At 41.0% G+C, this 16,282-nt stretch overlaps 1 protein-coding gene and 1 long non-coding RNA gene across 9 annotated transcripts in view; one reads left to right on the forward strand and one right to left on the reverse strand.

The window, feature by feature from the left end:
- The window catches only part of LOC134156620 (transcription initiation factor TFIID subunit 4-like), a 149,818-nt gene extending 138,955 nt beyond the window's left edge, over nucleotides 1–10,863 (reverse strand). For all 8 annotated transcript variants that reach the window (XR_009961976.1, XM_062604850.1, XM_062604849.1 and 5 more), the window contains exons 1-2: nucleotides 9,693–10,863; nucleotides 5,760–5,932 (exon numbers count right to left, since the gene is read on the reverse strand). Coding sequence is in view for 7 of the 8 variants with exons in the window: in XM_062604850.1 (XP_062460834.1) it covers nucleotides 5,760–5,932; nucleotides 9,693–10,818 (1,299 nt within the window). In the remaining variant the exon portion in view is untranslated. The remainder of the gene's footprint in view (nucleotides 1–5,759; nucleotides 5,933–9,692) is intronic.
- A 95-nt stretch (nucleotides 10,864–10,958) lies between these two features.
- LOC134156635 (uncharacterized) lies at nucleotides 10,959–13,456 on the forward strand. The gene is made up of 2 exons (XR_009961985.1): nucleotides 10,959–11,083; nucleotides 11,316–13,456. It is a non-coding gene; the product is annotated as an uncharacterized LOC134156635 (long non-coding RNA).
- Nucleotides 13,457–16,282: the final 2,826 nt, after the last annotated feature.

Here is a 16,282-nt window from a genome sequence, read left to right on the forward strand (position 1 = left end):
ATCTTATGTGGACCTAAACTAAAACTGTTGCATAGTGCAATCGCATCTATTCATGCTTTTCTTGAACATTTTATTTCAAAAAAAAAACAGAAAGTCTGATGTAAAATATCATTAAAAGACCAAGAACATTTTTCTATTAAAGGCACTTCTCTCACTTACTGCTTTCTCTGTACTATTCTATTATTTAGATATTTTAATTATTTTGATTGAATCCATTTCACTACTTCTGACTCTGGTTCAGACATTGTACATCCTTTTTTGACATACGCCCATGCTCCAGAGCCTTTGAGCTTGGCAATAAACCGATTAGAACTGAAACCCTTCCAACAAGGTAGCTGCTTATTCTCATTAGCCACTTTTCCAGAATTCCCCTAGGAATTGAAACAAGCAGCTTTTATTCATATTTTACACGGCAGCAATTGAGAGAAGCATAACTGTCTAACAACAGATGAGCACACCTAAGAGTCAAGAAGAACCTTTCTTTCAAGCTGGATTTGCCTATCTTCTTCAAAATTGTCCCCAAAGCTGGACTACATTAACTTACATCATCTACCCCTAAAAGCTGCAAAAGAATTAGCCAAAGGTATTACAAACAATACAAGTCAAACAATGACTTAAACAGCAAAGTCAAGAGCTCAAAATATAAGAAACATTAGACTTATGTCTGCTGTGCAACATCAACTCTGTGCCTTGATTGCCTAGCTGAAGCTTTTATCTCTGTGCTTTTATCTCACACAGACTGTAAGGAATTTGCTGCATACGTACACAAGAAATTAGTATAGGATGAGTGGGAAGTTATGTATCTTAATCTTTCTAAATTTGTGTGCTTGGCACTCCAATCAAAGTATCTTTTCTTAAACTTGGGAACCGCAGAGGATGGCGTTCTGCTGACAGGCATAGCACACAACAAAACGACCATACCCTAGCTGTATAATATACACATAATGTGCACAGTTTATTAAACAAGCACACTAACACGAATAGGGTCTATATCTGTCTATATATATTAATGCAAATCATATATATATATATACACACACACATACATATAAGTACAGAGGAAAATTAGCAATGCATCAAGTCATTACTGCATAGAGAGAAAAGAGATTAAGAAGAAATACATGACCAGTCACCACCGAATCATCATCCAGGTCCACACTTCCAGCTGGGAAGCCCCGTTGCAGTCAACGCTGGGAGTCTCAACTGAGAAAATTCCTGTGCAGTGTGCCCACCCACAGGTGAGGCTCCAGATTCAGCTTCAAGAGGGTCCTGCCTTTATACCCTTAGAAAAACAAACAGCTTTAATGCCACATCTCTTAACTGTTTACTTGTGAAGCCGGGCAGTTTCTCATATCTCACTGTTGACCACGTCAAGAGCATCAGCCAGGCACTCTGATGCGGCTAAACATGAAGGTCACAGGACAACTGCGCACTTATTTTTCCTGCCTCTTTCTTACAAACAGGAATGACAAACATAAACATCTATGGTCTCCAGAATACACTGTGACAAAAACATACTTTGTTATGTCTCTCAGTCATGAGAGAGAACTAACTCTTAGCTAGGTTCCCATCTGTTACATATGGCCATATTGATTCCCTGTAAAAGTAAGTACTACTGTATAGAGGTACCTGACTTCTCAACCTTCAGCAATGCAACATGTAAGGATAAAACCCCTGTCTTTAAGCAAAGCATTATCCTAAGGCCATATACTAAATCCCAAGGGAAAAAGACTACACTTTCTATATTTCAAGAGCTTCCATTTTTTCCCAGGGAAAGGTGGCTCCTTCCTGGATATAGGCCCAGCTGCTGAAGCTAAAGGAATTTTCATGAGAAACCCAATTGTTTTTCCTCCCAACCAGCTGGGAGAAGATATGGCAAATGATGGCCTGAGATACAAGAAAAAAATCTCTCAAGTGCTGCAGAAGCACTTTAGAACCTGGACCGCTCTGTGTGTATCAACTAAGTCAATCTCATCCAAGTGCACTGAAAACATTGCCTTATTTTCCCCTCCTCCTTTTTTTTGCAAGTGAAGGAAGAATTACTTAATTGTCAAGGGGAGTGATTCAAAGAGCTGTCAAATTTGGTAACTTTTCAGACAATCTCATATTTTTAAAGAAAGTAATTCATAATTCATTTTATATTCTCCAGTTATCACTCTCAACACTTCTTAATGATTTGCCTAAAATAACTGTGAGCTTTTGCAATTTCTTTCCCATGTTATTTAATAACCTGTGTTTTACATCTAACTATATAGCTCAAAACACTTTCTTAACACATTAATTATTTAAAGTGTCTATAGCATTAACACTGAAAGCAATCACTGAGCTCAGTAACTTCTGACAGTGGCTAGGAATTAGAACAAGCTGAAGAAAAGCAACCATACTACCTATAAAGCATGAAACCTGACTTTTTCTGATAAAATAAGTTACTATTTCCTAAAATACTTACAGCACAATGCAAGTTACCACCTGCATAGACTTTCTACGTAAGTAAAATAGAGTAAAACACAAAGTCAGTGACTGAAGTACATTAGTAAATTCTACGTATTTAAAGCACCTTGCATTTTAATTCAAATAAAACTAACTTGAAATAACTGAATAAAAACATGACAGTAAATCTGAGCTCTGCACAGTAACATAACAATCATCCCACTAACATACCAGAGATAGGCATTTTAAGTTCTAGAGGTTAAAAAAAAAATGCATAGCTTGTAATGTTCATCAACTTTGCAAAATATTTTGCAGGACTCAAGCAAGTAATGTTTATATTTTGTCTGTCTTGAGCTAATGGCACACACATTTTTTTTTTCCGTTTCAGTCACTGTTGAGACTAGGATTAACTATTATACTTCACATAAACCCGTAAGACACTATTTTCCATACCTGTTAAATTCTGAAAATTTTAATTCACAGAATTTAGCTGACATACCAGAATTTGATTCTGAAAGAAAAAAAAAAAAAATAAACTCACTGAAAAAATTATTTTTCAGGATATAGAATTTCTTATATTTTAGAACTTGATCCCTTTTCTTGATTAATCATAATGACTAATCAAATAACTAGCACTTCTAAAACCTTAGCATAATAATTGTCACTGGACTTCCCTCCAGAAAACCAAGGACTCTCGTTATAATCCACCTAATCAAATAAAAGTCTAGTGCCTAATTTTGACAGGATAAACCTTTAGACTTGAAACCTTCACTGTCTGGTTTTAAAAGGCCATCAAGCATCATTTTTAAATGTTAAGGTCAAACATTTATAAAACATAAGCGCTGTCAAAATGGAAGAAAAGCCTCAGACCACATGCAGAGTCAAGGAAGTTCAATGCAAATTTCCAAAGGACAATATTAATTATTTCTTATCCTTGCTAATTACAACAAATAAAGAAATGATGCTGTACAGTTTGGGCAGCTACTACGAAGATCTGTCAAAGGAGATGAATCCTGACAAGCTGCAACATCATGATTCTAATCCCACTATGTTAAAATAATCAAACTTTTGCATCCTATAAAAGACATTAATCATTCATAAGGTCTTGCTGCCTTTCTCTACTTTCAGCCAGCTTATTAGCACTAACATGTGTAAAGGAGTATCTGTAATGCAGTGGGGTATTTATCTGGGCAGAACCCTGCATAAAAAGCATCATGTCTTTCTAATACCTGAACTCCTTCAGATTTTAGGCATCTCTACAAGCATATGAACATATAGTATCCTCACAGATTCAGTTTTATATAAATCCAGCAAATCAGATTATACTCTTTCTGCAACTTTAACTGCTTCCTGTAACTCCCTGAGGCCAACATGATCAATTTCCAATATTTGCTGTGCACACATCTTGAGGTTGACTTTGAGATCCAAACTCCAGTCTTCTAGTAAAGACTGAACACACATAGCCAAGCAGTCAGCCTACATTTTTGTATGCTTCTCTACGTACAATAAAAATGCATTCCTTGAACGTTTCCATACTACAGACAATATTTAATTTGCTATGAATGTTTCCACTCTGAATTTTAATTCTGTATGCTGGCCACAACATAATGACAACGTATTACATGAAAACTAACAGTATGAAACAGAAACAGCTAAAACTAACTCATTTTAACAGACTGAGATCATATTCCTGGCACAGTCCCACCCCAGTTTCTGGTTTGCATTTATGTTATGCACTTATCTCAGGATCCTTCACTAGAATGTGCGCCATACAGTCCCTTGTAGTTCGGTACTAAAGAACTGATTGTACTCATTTACAAAGAAAGCCCTAAACACAGACAGATAAATTCAAAAGAACGATTTGTCTGGATTTTCAGTGTCATCAAACTTGTAAAAAGAAATAAATCTCAAAATTAACACAGGCTTATCTCCTTGTGTATTTTTCCTCAAGTAACTTTAACTTTGAAGGCTTCTACAAGTTTTCTTATACTCCAGGGTATCACAGATCTAAACCTTGAACATCTGCCTTTTCTGTGAAGAGTTCTTTTACAAATTCCATCCAATATACACTTATCTCTTTCCTGAGACCACAAGTCCTTCAAGTGCTTCCAGACTTTTATTTGTGTCTTTTCCGAGATGCATTCCATTGAGCTACCATCCTCCTAGTGATACTCATTTCTAAAACTTACATTCTACTTGCTATTCTGTGGTTTAGATTTCCCCATGTTATTAATTTATTTTCAATTCTCCAATTTTGTTCTGGTTCCTTCTCTTCTGAAAAGTTTATCACTGTTTTCAGTTTTGAATTAAACTTATTAATCCTTTAGACTAAAAATATGGTGTAACTCACAAAGCATGTAACAGGACATTAATCAAATGTTAAACATTGGGAAACACATATTTAAGTTATTTCAGGCAACCTATATAACCATCAATTAAAAAATTATAAAGGCACCTCTTCTCTTTCCATTCAGAATTACTTACCACTTCTGCAAACTTACCACACTTGGGCAAACCTACCTTAAACTCTGCCTGTCATTATTATATCACAGCTGCTCTGTACTAACATCTAAATGTGTTTGACTATACATTTTAGTAAGATAGCTCAGCTCTAGCTCCAAACAGCCTGAAGATGAACAACCTCCCTAAACAATTTTAAACCAATGCAGCCTACCAAGTCTTTTAAAAACAATACCCCTCCACTCTTGAATATACATCACTTCTGAGCTGACGTAAACACTCCATTGACAAATTTGTGGTAAGGAAGTACATTATCCTGTCAATCCATATAAAAAAGGAAATGTAGTTATGACACAGGCAAAACTAAGTGTAGACCTATCACACTCAAAGATGAAGTAATCAAACCTTTCTTTTTAATAAGGTGTTATTTGAAAAGTTAATTCCTGAAAATCTTTGTATTGAATGTGCCTGGCTTTTTCTTTTCCAATTTCTATTAAAATCCAACCATCTTGTGCATCCATTCAGCATGTCAGGATCACAGTGCTTCTGATTCAGAGGAACAAGGGGCACTTGCTGAACAAGTAGTATATAGCCCAAACTCGGTTTAGGCTAAGACTGAGTCTTCGAGCCTCCAGTGATCTCACAGTCTGAAAAAGGTCTTGAGAGACTCTTTCTGAGACTTTTCTGAAAGATGACAAAAAAAATGTAATCCTAGGCCTCAGAAAATAAACTGCATTTGAATAAGTATTTAGTGGTTCCACAACAAAAAAGGCGAGGAAAGAATATTTGCAAACACACATGAACTAACAATATGTAAGACAGAGGAAAACACAAGGCACAAAAGTAATGTGAAATCAAGCCACACATACCTGAGCTGTTGAGAGGCGAAAAACAGGGCCAGCTGTGGGCACGGAAAGTCTCGGTGACATGGTGGGAGGACCCTGTGCCTGAGTATGTACTTGAGCCTGCATTTGGGCGTGTGCTAGAGCCTGCTGAGGCACCATTACAAGCTGTCCAGCATCCGTGCGCACTAAGACCATACCTAATGAGAAAAAAGTAACAATAACTATACAATAAAGAATAATATATAAGGTACTATGTAACTAAGGAATACCAGTAAAACTTATGGATAGCAGCGCACATTTTTCTTTACACTGTATCATTTTTTATTCTGGTGTAACATGAGACGTTATTTCAAGGACGAAAAGTAACCCCCACCAGCAGACAAAAACTAATACCCTATTCAGTCTGGAATTCAAATAACTGTAGCTTACGGATAACAGTGACTAAAAAAAAGGTCACTTGCGTGTATACGCATACTTTCAGCAGTCTAGTCAGGATGAGCAGAATAAAATTAGAAAGAAATATTTATTAAAATTAAACTATAGTGATAATCTAGTAGCTGAGAATAGAATTCAGTATGAACATAGCAGGGACAATGACATGACAGCTTTACTAAAACAACAGCTTCAGGAGATGTGCACATGCAAACATCAGGCCAGCCACCTTTTTGAGTATACAATACTTGAGATCTAGTTAATTGTTGAGAATTAACAGATGAATTTATTGGGTACCCATCATCACTGTACTGGGAGGCACTACCTGTGGTTTAGACATTAAGAGAAAAATACTGCCAAATCCAGAGAACCAACCCAGCCACTCCTCAGCAGAAAATGATACATGAGCATGTATTTTAGGCAAATGCCAAAAAAATTGCTCTAAAAATCACCACAGTATTTGGCAAGTGTTTTCTAATACATTTTGGAGGTAAATGATAATTTTTCTCAGATTATTTTCTGGTAACACATTTCACAAATAGAGGCCTTCTACACAACACAGACAGTGCCACTAAGCTTTGTCTTAAGTTTTCCATAATTATCAGGTCAGAAAAGGGGAGACAATGGCTAAGCTGGTCCCTAGATCACCTGGAGCTTCACACTTACTCAACATCACTGCAAAACATGTAAAGTGCTTCCTTATTAAGGAGCAATTCCCCAGCCAGATCATTTAAAAGAATTTCCAAGTTAGGTCCAGAATACACTTTCATAGTTCAACCTAGATAGGGTACAATGGGTCTATAAACAGAAAAATATCCTGACTGCAACTACAGGAGAACCAAAAACATGTAAGAATCTAGGAAGTCACTTTTATTTTATTGGTAAGAGTCAGTTCACACTGTTTCTACAGTTTGCCTCTATGTGCAAACTGCTTTTTTATTTTTTTTATTTTTACTTTTCAAGGGAAAATAAAGAAGGTAAAAGCATACATTCACTTCTAATTAGCTTCATGGGGGGGGAAAACCTACCTCAGTAGAGAGACATGGCTTGCAACATACCACCAGGATAAAGAAATCCAACACTATTGTAACAAGCAAATAACAAATTTCAGATGTACCCTGTATCAAGAAAGTCTTTCAGTCTCTAACATAAAAATACCAATCCCAGTTGTGGAATGAACACAAGAGTGAACTGCAGCACCAACAAAAGCCCTCACTCTCATACTCTTAGGTGCTCCCACACAACCCTCCTTGCTAAAAACACAAACAAGAGCCAAATTTCTGCCACTACAAACTAAACAATTTTGGAAAACAAGCTTTAAGGTTAAAGGAACAGACCTCTAGAGAAGAACCACATCCAAATGCCACGCTCATAACTCTAAGACCAGACAGCAATTTTTAAAAGAAAAGCTGAAAAAAGCCCATAAAAACTCTTCCAAAATATACTTGTTTTTTAAGGTCCATCAGCCATTTAAGCAGCAAACCTCATGGTCTGTATTTGCAGATAATTCCATATACAGATTATGTACTCGGTATATGCCATTCCTAAACCATCCAGAAACAAAAATACCAGTACATTGCCAACTGGCCAAACACATATCCCTCCTCTGACTACATTGTGAATTTTATATAAAATCCTCCTAGGATAATGCCTACCACACATTAAAAACTACACATTCTATTTCCACTACACAGATTCACGGGTGTGTTGATTTATCTTCCAATCTTCTAAAACCAATTCTGAATTAAAAAAATAATGAATGGAGAAGACAAATTAATTGCAACACAAGCCACAGTTTCAATAAAAGTTTTAGACATAATTACTACCATAGATGAATAAATGTTCATGTATTGATGTTATGTTTTAATTCAGTTTGGAGGACTTGAAATTTCTTTTACCGAGCAATACATACAAATTAGAATCTGGTTAAATTATGAGACTATTTTTTCCTGTCAGCCACATAAAGACAAAACACACAACTTATGATTATTATATGGTAAAATAACCTATTCTCAAAAGCTGATTCTAAATTTCTTCTTTAGAGAGAAGTTTACAATGTGGGAGTTTCAAAATTAATTATAAATGATCCACCAATTTTAGGAATGAAAAACTCAAAAATAACATTGTATTTTCTAAATAACTTCATTTTAGAACATACTATCTTACTGTTTATGAAAATACAATGGATTTCAAGCTGACCTGTAATAAAAATCGAATTCAAATTATAACTTTCCACAGTATTATTTCCATAACATTTTCTAAATCTTGGATCAGATCGCTTTCAAGGGCTCTGTTTTCCCTCTTCTGCTTAAAAATTAAGTAGCAAAATGCAGTGTCGACACAAGAAACTTCAGCAACAGTATGCAAAGTTACAACACATCATATGTGTATACTAATTATCAATCAAATAAACAATGGAAAATCAAAGGCGAAAGTCACTAATGTAGTCTGAATAGCAACCTCTTACCTGTTTGAAACCACTGAGCTTTTTACATTTGGAGCATTAGAATCTGGAGCAGGACTTTCAAAAACTACAGCCAAATATAAAACTACTAAACCTCCACTCAGAAGTGAGCTTCAATACCATTGCATTTTTGCTACACTTAGCTTTTTACTATACTTAGCTAATATCAAATATTTTAAGAAACATGTTGGAAGAAGTTGTTTCAGACTACATCAATAGCTCCACATATTATCATGCTATTCATAGTACTAGCAAAAATGTATCAAAATCAGTTCAAATGTTAAATCATCTCCTAAATCAAGGCAAAAAGTTACCAACTTTTTCCAACATGAAAATCTAAGTAGGGGATCACAGAATCCTTTAGAATTTCAGTTGACAGAATACACAATTAGAATAGGAATCACCAGGATGAAGTGAGGCTGTTTTGGTTAGTTAGCAACCTTGCTGAACTTACATTTTTAGTAATGACAGTTAAAAACTAAGAGGAGAATAAACTGAATGCAACCGTTACTTCAGAGTTGGAAATAAAATCCATTGATGTAAAGACTGCCTAGACACAGCAGAGAATTACACCATCACACTTGCTGAAATCAGAAATTTTAGATTATGTACATCAGCCTGCATCTCGCCGCCTAATTCACAGCAGAAGGCACTCCCTGAAGAAAAAAAAACTTTTCAAGTCTATCAGAAGGCAAGCAGAAAATAGAGTCCTTCAAGGCACATATAAAGTTATGCTTCGCTAACACCCAGCCTTTTATCTGGAGCGCGACTGCTCACTACATCCATCCAAAACAACTTACCGCGGCTGCCGCTCTCACCCCAGGATAGAACAAGTAACTCACCACACTACAGTCGTAATTAAACTGCATTAGCAAGTGCCCGTCCCGTACCAATTACACCCTCATTAACGGAAGCCTGTTTGTCAGACGTCGCCCTCAGACAGGTGCCTCCTCTTGTTTCCAGCGCGTCGAGCAGCTGGAAGACAACTTTGGGGAATGAAAACAACCTCGGCCAAAGAAAATAGAAAAGGTTATCCCGAGCGGCTGGTGCGGTTCACTTACCCGGCGGGATGGTGAAGCCGGGGGGCAGCTGGATGGTGGTCTGGTGCTGCGGCCTCATGATCAGCTGCGGGGCAACGATCCTGGGGGCACCACTCAATGCCGGACGGGGCGAAAGAGCTTGCGGGGCTGCGAGGGGGGCAGCGCCCGCCTTGGCAGCGCTGACCGCCGGCTTGGGCGCTGCGGGGGCAGCCGGAGCGCAGTTGGGGGCCGAGCCCTGCCCCGGCGGTGCGGCGGGCGCGGGACTGGCTGAGTTACTGAGTGCGTTTACTGCGGAGAGCGGGCCGTGCGCGGGTTTTATCTGTGCCGTGGCGGCGTCTGCTCTGCCGTGGCTGCTGACTGGTGGGACTGCCGCCGGCCGGCCCCTGGCACCCTCCCCGTTGGGCGCCGCCTCGCCGGGGAGCGCCGCGGTGGCAGCAGCAGAAGCACCCTCCGCCACTCCCGCCGGCCCGCCCCCCCCGGCCGGGGTCCCGCTCCCCCCCGCGGCCTCGTTGCGCTGCGACGGCGGTAGCGTGCTCTCGGCGGCGGGCGGGCTGGGGTTGGGGCTTCCCGCTTCCCGGGCAGTGGCGCCGGCAGCCACATGGCTGTTGACAGGCTGGGCAGGGGCGCCGGAGGGCGAGAGAGCGGCGGGCTGCGCAGGGGCAGGGGCGGCGGGCGCGCCGGGGCTGCTGCCGCTGCTGAGGAGAGCCGCTCCATGTGATTGCTGCACACTACTACTGTTTACACTCACTCCCCTCCCTGCCGCCGCTGCTGCTGCCGCCGCCGCTGCCGCCGCCGGGGGGGACGGGGACGGGAGCTGCCCCTGAGTAGGGGTTCGGCTCTCCGCGGCTCCGGGACACCCCGTCGCAGCCTCATCTGCCACAGGAGTGGGAGGAGGCGCGGGATGCCCTTGTTGCTGCCGGACGGGGCTGCTGCCCCCCGCTAGGCTCCCCTGGTGCTGCTGCTGCTGCGGCTGCTGCTGCTGCTGCTGGGACGGGGCGGAAGTCCTGGGCTGGGGCGCCTCGGCGGAGCTCCGGCTGCCGGCCAGCTGCGATTCCAAGGAGCCCACCAGATCGCTGACCGCCTTCTCGTCCACCTCCTCGGAGAAGAGCAGCATCTCTTCCAAGGGGTCCGAGGCGCCCGCCGCCATCTTGCGCTGAGCTGGGAGCCGGCCGCGCAGCGCGCAAGCGCACCGGCCTCTGCCGCGCGCCGGGCATGCCGGGAGGGACCGGCTTCCTCCACCCTCCCTTGGGGCGGGGCAGCTATGGGCGCTGAGGCGATGGCGGCCTCGGCTGCCGGCTCTGAGTGACCGGGGTCGCGCCCGGCTCCGCGGCTGCACGGTGAGAGCCGCCGCGCTTCTGAGGAGCGGCCTGACTGGGGAACGGCCACGGGAGGTACAGGGCCTGGGGCATTTAGTGAGAGAGCTGTCGGCTGCTCCCCGGGCGCCGCGGGAAGAGGCGGTGTTCTCCGAACAGGTGCCTGTGCGGTGCTGGTGGTGCGTGTGAGAGCGTGCCGGTAGTTGTGTCTGTAGGGACTTGGCTCGGAGGTTTGATTATTGGAGGAAGCCCTAGTGCTGAAAGAGAGGTGTGAGCTTGCACGTTGGGAATTGAAATGTCACGCAGTCATGTCATCTTTTTGTTAGCAGAGCTGCCGTAATTATGCTCCTTGCCTTCACTTCATACCCTGTGAGGACGGCTGCAGCCAGGACAATTTTCTTCACGCCTAGGTAGAACTGAAAGCATGTTTGCAGCCAGCTATAGTGGCTCAGGTGCCTGACACCAGCTCCTTCAAAGAAGATCACTGCATATGCTGTTGGGGCGGTTTGAAATCCTAAGAAACACGAAGAGCTTGTTCAAAGCTGCAGCTCCACCTAAACAAGAATGGTTGCAGTAATACAATTCCTAATGTGGACGCTGTTAACAGAAGAGTTGTAAACCAAAACCAGGATTCTTTGCATCGTCACAGCAGCTGTTCAGGCATACTGTATTCCCTCAGCATCCACACAGAAAACTTGAGGTAGTTCATTTTGATACTAACACTTGCCATTGCACTCCTGTATGCCCTTTTCTAATCAAGGTTTGCCTCATGCATTCAGAAATACAACTTAAGAGAAAGGTGGTGGTTCTAAACTGTAATTTCTTTGACTAATGACAGAGCAGTTTGTTTGATGGGGCCTTCAAAATAATTATCCCCCTACGAATAACCATTGCCCACAGTTTGTTGCATCTGTTCTTGCAAACAGGTGATAACTACCATGGATTTGTGATGCTGCCAGCAGAAAACAGCTTAGATTCCATTCTGTCTCTGCCAGCCTGCAGTAACTTGGATGTCTGCAAACTTGAATGTATTTGAGCTGCTGCTGTGGCCTGAAATGGTGACTCATTCTCCATTTTGTGATTTTTTGGGAATTTCCACACAACTGAAAAAGGTGCACTGGTGAAAACCCCACCTTCAATTGCATGAGCCACTGATGGAAATGAGTGAAGGGCTCACAGTGTATGCATGCACAACTCGTCTCCATTCCCAGACTCAATCTGTTAAGTCAAACATTGTATGACTTGTCAAGTCACTAAACTGCTAATCACTGGCTTGTTACCATCTGTTTCCTCTCAATGTAGGTTACATTTTTATTTGGAGTAGTTTTTCCTGGTTGTCTGTTTATACCTTTAAGAGCAGGCTTATGATGAATCAAACTGCTTTTAAAATGCATTAAAAAATAGGTTGCACCAGTTTAATTAAGTTTACAAGTCTCCTGAAATTAAACCAGTATGTATTTCATAAGTGGCCAGTGACAGTACTGAAAGCCCAAAGGTGTGGTCAGGATGCATAAACAGGAGACAGTGCAGTTAAGTGACTGTGAAAGCACAGTAGTGCTTATGAGAAACAGTGGTAAGTGTCCACAGGAGATCTATGCATCAAAAATTTGCTTAGAAAGTGAGTATTGTTTTTATGGAATGATACAACTGAATTAAATTTGGACTTTAAACAAGTTTCTACCTGGAAATTTAATTAAAATGTACTAGTAGACTATGACTCAATTTGCTATTGCACAAAAATACAGAATATTCATTTTTGTTGAAAAAAAACATCAGAAGCCATCCACTATTACTTTAAGAGTTGCACATTTTATTAACTTCAGAGAAGACTCCATGCTTCCTTCACTTAAATACCCTGATCCTGGACTTGATTTGCATACCACTATCCCCAGTATTTTTCTAATGAAGAGGTAGACATACAATTCTGCAACTAGTCCTGTAGGCAAAAAAAGTTTTTGTATACATTTTTCTAACACTATAGCATTAAACTGGGCGTCTCCATTAAAAAACACACACAGAAGAAAATTGTATTGCTTTGTGACTTCAGAAGATAAGAAGTAATCTTCACACCAGAGGGAGAAAATGGGAAGTCATGATTTACACAACAGATTTCAAAACTTAAAAAGTTGCCTACTTTTAATCACAGTTTTAGAGTACACTTGTGGGTGGGTAATCTGTAAAACATTAATTGCTATTTCTTCCCACTCACCTCTTCTTAATTGAGCCATTTTATATCTATAAACACACAGAATAAGGAAATATAAAAGAATAATTTAATAAAACATGATATGTACTGATTCATATTGGACTCCTTTCAAGTCAAGAAGTTATGACATATGTAAGAATGTATATAAACTTGTTGCTGAAGCTGCCTTTGGGCTTGTGCTTCTGTGTAGGGAATGAGACTTGGTAAAGCACAGAATCTTGGTGAACTTTTATATTCATTCCTTTATTATAAAAATCTTTTTCAAATATTTACATAACTTACAGTAATTCCTATAACATGCAACTCAAACCATGGATTGTAACAATTTAAAGATATTTCCATTAACAATCTCCACGCCTAGTCCCTTTGGACCGCACCATAGGGTTTAACATTGCAATGAATTCCTCCCCTTGCCCCTGCTCCAGTTTCAGCTTACCCATAGACTGCAGTCCTTCAGGGGTGTACCTGCTCCAAGTGGAGCCTTATCTACAAGCCAGTGTCTCCAGCGGCATACCTGCTGCAGCACTGACTTATCCACAGCCACAGTTGCTTTGAGGTGCACCTCTCCAGCATGGCCTCCATGGGTCACAATGCCTTCAGAGAAGTTCCTGCTACCAGCATGGCCTTAAGCTATACCCCCTTCAGAAATAAACCTGCTCCAACATGGCCTTATCTACAGCTGCAGACCCTCCAGAGGTGTATCCTCTCTGTTGTAGTCTTATCCTCGGCCACGTTCTTTGAGGTGGTGCAGTTATGACCTCATGCACAGCCGCTGATGCTTCAAGGTGTACCTTCTCCAGCATGGACTCATTCTTGAGTTGCATCCCTTCAGAGGTATACCTGCTGAAGCTCAAAAATAACAAGGGCCATAGATGCTTCAAGATGTGTACCTGCTCTGGCATAGACTTACCTATAGCCACAGATGGTTCAGGGTGTCCTGCTCCTATGTGGGCTGATTGACGGGTCACAGTGCCTTTGACTTGAGTTCACACTGGAGTTCCAGCCTGTCCAGGAAGAGCAGAAACAGCACAGAAACAGCAGCCATGCCCTGGCCATCTGCCAGCCCAGGCACATTGCCATTCCTGTTATCAAAATGTTCCCAGGCACAGCAGTTAGATGATAAGCAGGACAGCAAGCAGTGAAAGCAAAAGGCAGCCACTAATGAGCTCAACACTGATGCACAGTAAGGCAAGCAAGCCCCATGGCAAGCACAGCATGCTGTCAGTTAATAGCTAAACAGCAGTAACAGCTATAAACTCCATCTAGCAATCCCAGTCACATCTATTGTTATCTCAAACCCTATGTGCCCTATGTTGGACACCAAAAAGGACAGTCATCGTTTAACCCCAGCTGGCAACTAAGCCACAACAGAGCCACTCACTCACCCTCCCACCCCCAAGTGGGATGGGGGACAGGATTGTAAGGATAGAAGTGATAAAACTCATGGGTTGAAATAAAGAGAGTTTATAGGTAAAGCGAAAGCTGAGCACATAAGCAAAGCAAAACAAAGAATTAATCCAGCACTTCTCATTGGCAGGCAGGTGTTCAGCCATCTCAAGGAAAGCAGGGCTCCACCACATGTTAGTGGTTACTGAGGAAGACAAATGTCAGCACTCTAAACGTGTCTTCCCATTCCTTCTTCCTCCAGCTTTACATGCTGAGCATGACACCATATGGTATGGAAAACCCCTTTTGTCAGTTGAGGTCAGCTGTTCTGGCTGTGTCCCCAAGTCCTTGTGCACCCCCAGCCTACTCACTAGTGGGATGGCGTGAGGAGCAGAAAAGTCCTTGGTTCTCTGTAAGCTGCTCAGCAGTAACTAAAACATCTCTGTATTACTAACACTGATTTACCAAATCCTAAACACAGCTCCACGTCAGGTACTGCAAAGGAAATTAACTCTATCCCAGACAAAACCAGGACACCGCTAAAAGAATGAAAGCACTTAGAAAGGAGCACTATTTGCCTAGTTCAATGACATGTTCCTTTTAAATATACACTTTCAGTGCCTTCAAATATACAATTTATCTTAAGTTTATATTTAATGTTAAAATGGTACCTACCAAGTTTAAATAAGGCTTTCAGATAACTTTTAAAATGAATTCAAATCAGGCTTTACACATAGAATTGAAATTCACTTTGTGTTGTAGAAATATTCTTTCAGCTCCTATCTTAAGCATGAATTAAAAACCATAAATTCCACAAAAGTAGACAGCACTGAGATGGTTAGAAAATATCAGTATTATCAGCACTGTTCCCAGGCTGAAAGTCAAAACACAACGCTGCACCAGCTACCAAGAAGAAAAATTGGCTGCTACTGCTAAACCCAGGACAGTATCCAAAGGCTATTCTAGAAATATGTCTAATTTTAGTTTTATGTACTTCAATTGCAAACAAATTTATTTTTTATATATGGTTTATAGAAATTTAGGGCTTTTGTTTTGAAGTTAATCGTCATTATAAATATTTGTCTGTACTTACCAAGACAGGACTTGATGGAAAGCTTTACTTTGAGCTGAGTTTAAAATGTTGATTTTCAGCAGTGGTCTCCCACGGACTTGACACGGACATGTATATCCAGTAATTAACTGCACAACTTTGTTCCAAAATCTTTCAGTTAGTTCAGGACATGCTAAAAGAACATCACAGTAAAGCTCCCTGGACACTCAAGTCCTCCACGACGTTAGACAGTTGAACCTGTGCATAAAGTTTCTGGAAATCTAATATAGCTCCTATTTAGAATCCCACAGGATCTTCCAGAAAAAATCTGTCTTGCTATTGTGCTTCAAAGCCCTATTCTGAACAAAATACTTGCTGAATCTTTGCAATATACGAGTGTCCAGTTGCTGCAACAAAAGCTATTAAGTGCTCTTTTCCAGAAGTTAGTTTTTGTTGCATGCAATTTTCTAGACTGTAAATATACAAAGGGCACCTGAGACAGTATCATGTTTTAAGAGACAAAGCCTCCAACAGGAAGCCCCATTTGTAATTTTTACTTGAGATGTACAAGTGCAATCTCAAAATTATTTTTTTGTGTGTGTGCTTCTACTAAAAGGGTATTTGTTACAGATTAATCCCACACTTCAGTCAAGAT

Source organism: Pezoporus occidentalis, unplaced genomic scaffold (assembly GCF_034315485.1).
Source record: "Pezoporus occidentalis ecotype Australia unplaced genomic scaffold, CSIRO_AGI_Poc_V1 ctg89, whole genome shotgun sequence".
NCBI lineage: Eukaryota > Metazoa > Chordata > Aves > Psittaciformes > Psittacidae > Pezoporus > Pezoporus occidentalis.